General features: G+C 45.8%; 1 protein-coding gene across 1 annotated transcript; it reads left to right on the top strand.

The window, feature by feature from the left end:
- Positions 1-370: 370 nt before the first annotated feature.
- LOC121446899 (olfactory receptor 12-like) lies at positions 371-1,363 on the top strand. The gene has a single exon (XM_041649795.1). It carries the CDS (start codon positions 371-373, stop codon positions 1,361-1,363), a length of 993 nt encoding a protein of 330 aa, XP_041505729.1.
- Positions 1,364-3,965: the final 2,602 nt, after the last annotated feature.

Genomic DNA, 3,965 nt, shown 5'->3' with positions numbered 1-3,965 from the left:
AATATTTAATGCGACTCTGGAGAGAGCTGCTTCAATGGTACTGCTCAGGGGTGTCCCTTGGTAGTGTGAGCACAGGAACCAGAGGAAGGCATAGGGATACTGAAAAATCTTTACAGTCACTAAGTCTGGAAGCCTCTTTATATTCTCAACGTATGAGCTCAGGCTTCCACACAGGGGGGCTCAGCACAACCTCATGAATCACATGGTCTCACCAGCTCATCTGAAAAGATATCAGAGCAGCTACTGAATTTTGCACAAGAGACAAGCATGTCACCAACAAGTACCTGCAGCCTGTGGAACATCCAATTGTACTAGTGAGATCTGCTCCCTTTCTCTGCCTCCCCCACTCTCTCTTCTGCTGTCCACACTCATGTCCAAACCAGTCCACAGAAATGGAAATCTATCAGCAGTGTCCTTGCAGGGGTTTGTGCTGGTGGGATTCGGAGGAAGTGCAGAGACCCAGGCCCTGCTCTTTGCTGTCTTCCTGCCTCTGTACATGCTGACCATCCTGGGCAACCTCACCATGATCACAGTCATCACCCTGGATACCGGCCTGCACTCCCCCATGTACTTCTTCCTCAAGAACCTGTCCTTTGTCGACCTCTGCCTCTCTTCTGTTATTGTGCCCAATACTCTAGCCAACATTTTCTCCTCTTCCAAGGTCATCAGCTTTGAGGGATGTGCCACTCAGCTCTTCCTTTTCACCTTGTTGGGTGCCACCGAAGCTGTACTCTTAGCTGTGATGGCATATGACCGTTTCATGGCCATGTGCAGTCCTTTAAGATACTCTGTGAATATGTGCCCTACAACCTGTGCCCATTTGGTTCTGGGTACCTTCTGTGTTGGCTGCCTGAACGCCATTGTCCAGACAAGCCTCACATTCCAGCTGCCCTTCTGCAGCTCCAACCACATCGATTACTTCTTCTGTGATGTGCCCCCACTGATCAAGCTAGCCTGTGAAGACACGACTCTCAATGAACTTGTCATGTTTGGTATCTGTGGGTTCATCATTGTGTGTGCTGTTCTTGTGGTCATCATCTCTTATGGCTACATCACAGTGACCATCCTCAGAATGCAGTCAGGGTCAGGGCGGCACAAGGTCTTCTCTACCTGTGGCTCCCATATGACAGCTGTATCCTTGTTTTATGGAACTGGTTTTGCTATATATGGCCAGCCAGGAGGTATGGCATCCATGGAGCAGGGCAAGTTGGTCTCCATCATCTACACCCTGGTGATCCCCATGCTCAACCCCCTCATCTACAGTCTGCACAACAAGGATGTAAAGGATGCCCTGAGGAGGCTGGGACAGAGGCACAGTCTGGTGAAGAAGAGTGGCTGGTGTCAGCATCAGGGAATATGCTAGGGTCATAGAAGAAAAGGATCCTTGCGAGACAGAGTATTGTATGGTATTTATATCTACTTGTCCTGATTTCTTTGTCATCTTGTTTCTTTCTTACTTTTTTTGTTCATTGATGTATTCATCCAACCAAATATCCACTCATCCGTTTGCCATCTACCCTGTCTTCCATGAATATGTATTATTAGGCAGACATTTCCAGAATGAGAATAAGGAAAATTCTTTGCCACCAAATGGTCCATAGTTGGAAGAATCCTGGATCTCTTTGATTTGACAGAAGGTAGAGCACTGAGAGGAACCAGGTTTAGGAGCCATTGCCAACATCTCCTGGTGAAGCTACACAACTGCTGATTTCTCTAGGACTCTTTCCATTTGTTTCATCACTAAACATAAAGTCGGTGTGGTGGGACCCTTCCCTCTGTGCATCTAAGAATGTGTCTTTTAGAATCTGTGTGTTGACTCATTCTTGTATTGATTTCATATGAGGATGGGCTAAAAGCAAATCTCTGCAGACTTCCTCCTCTGTTTTACAATAGCCTCTACCTTCCTCTGCTCATGAAGCTGCCCTCCTCATGAGGTATCACAGTCTACTGCTAGAGTCATGAGGAACCTAAATGCAATTGACTCCCAGCACGTTCCTTACACCTACAGCTGGGGGTTATAGATGAAGCTGTAGGTTGATTCACAGTTTGAGAAACCATTAAAACCTAACCTGGGAGATGTAACAATATCAAGGTGTTAATTCATCCTCCGAGTAAGATTGAAGCCTTGGTGAACTACACTTTACAATAGCCTGCTGCCCTCTGCACATGTGGCTTGCCTGTGTCCCTCCCTGCCCTGTGTGTCTGATCTCATGTTCTTCCTTCCCTGGAGACCAGCAGGGGACAGGGGATCTGACCTCTAAGCAGGGCTTGCTCTTCCTCCCATTTTCTCTCTCTGAGCATCCTGCAGTTTTCCATCCTGTAGCCCTTGAGTTGAAGGCTTCAGGTCCCAACATCATGCCCTGACTTCATCCTTAGCTGGTCAATGTCTTCCTTTCTTTGAGCAGTTCTGGAACATTCTGTTCTGTGAATGGCGTGAATCTCAACTTCAGTGATCTTCTCTCCCCCACCCTCTCTTCCTCTGTTTATTCTGTTCTCCATCACAATATTCTTTTTACCATCCTATGAGGTTTCAGCATTGAAGGAGCAATGCATTTGGTGTCTTCCATGCCTATTTAATGTTAGAAAAGAACAGCTGACAGCGCCTTTGTGCTCACCCTTACTCAGGAGTAGTCTCATCTTCATCTTGTAGATGGAAGTGGTGCAAACAGTGAAGAATCAGCTCCCGGTCTCCCTATGAGGGCCTTCCTCCTTTGTCAGAAGTCAGCATGACATCAGGAGGGACACAGTCCCAACAGTAGAGAAGAAAACAATCTAGAAAACTAGTGCAGCAATAAGATGCTGTGGACGCCGCTGACCTAGTATCAGGGCTTTGATTTGCTCTGTGGTCATATAGGAGGCTTTCTGCTGCTGCTAGAAGAACACGTGGTGTTCTCTCACTAAAGGAGGAGGAGGGTCATGAGAAGGCAATGCCATCCAGGCACTCCTTCCCTCTCACTCTGGCTGCAAATGCAGAAGGTCCCCTCAGGGGTGGTGGATGTTGTACTGAGGAGGTGGCAGGCATTTTACACAGATGCTGGGAACTCAACCTAAGGTCTTATGCTTGCTGAGCCAGAATTTTATCCACCAAATAAATAAATAAATAAAACCCTAGTTTATTTTCTTCTTGCTGTGACATAGAGCACCTGACCAAACAACTCGGGTTTATTTTGGCTTATATGGGGAGGGGGGAGAGTATAGTCCATCAAGGCTGAGAAAGTGCAGCAGAGGAATGTGGGCAATGAATCGCACTACATCTGCAGTGGGAAAGTAGAGAGCAAACAGAAAGACACCAGGGTGTACATCTCAAGGACGTTCCAGAGTGACCCACTTCCCCTAGAGAGGCTCCACACCTTTTGTTACAGAACCTTTGATGGTAATTCTAGCTGGGGACCAAGTAAGTGTTCAAACACATGAGCCTGCGTATTCACATTTAAAACTATGACAACCCTCTAAGGGACCCTCTGTTTCCACAAGCATGGGGTTCGGCAAATCTCACAAATCCTCACAACTTTGGACTCTGAGATAATGACATAAAATCTAAACATCATGAATTTCAGACTCTTTTGTCCTTCTTGTGAAATCTCACTGCAGGATTTTTTTTTTTTACCATAGTACAAAGTTCCATTTTTAAGCTGAGTTTCTCTACTTCCTGATTTTATTGATACTAAACTATGTTATAGGAAAAGAGCAATTCCTATTTTTCACCATCTGCCTTTAAAGTGTCCGCCATTGTAGAAGAACAGACTCGTAGCGAGTTTCTAGAAAGGAATGTTTGATTATACAGAGCTTTGCCTTGTCCCAGTGTTTGCTTTACATATCTAAAGAACTAGGGAAGAAAAAAAGAAAATATTCAAAAGAATCATGAGACCATTCCAAAGCCCCTTATTTCCTACCTGCATGGCACTAGCCTGTCTTACACTGCAATCTCCTGAGCTCTGGGTGTTTTCCCAATCAGGTGACTAATT

The sequence above is a fragment of the Microtus oregoni genome, unplaced genomic scaffold (genome assembly GCF_018167655.1).
Source record: "Microtus oregoni isolate MIOR12 unplaced genomic scaffold, Mior012 000004F_ref0000308, whole genome shotgun sequence".
Lineage (NCBI taxonomy): Eukaryota > Metazoa > Chordata > Mammalia > Rodentia > Cricetidae > Microtus > Microtus oregoni.
This window is presented reverse-complemented; position numbering and strand designations above follow the sequence as displayed.

Bases quoted from the DNA above. Each gene is read 5' to 3' on its own strand.
- LOC121446899 (XM_041649795.1), top strand. From the start codon at position 371: ATGTCCAAACCAGTCCACAGAAATGGAAATCTATCAGCAGTGTCCTTG.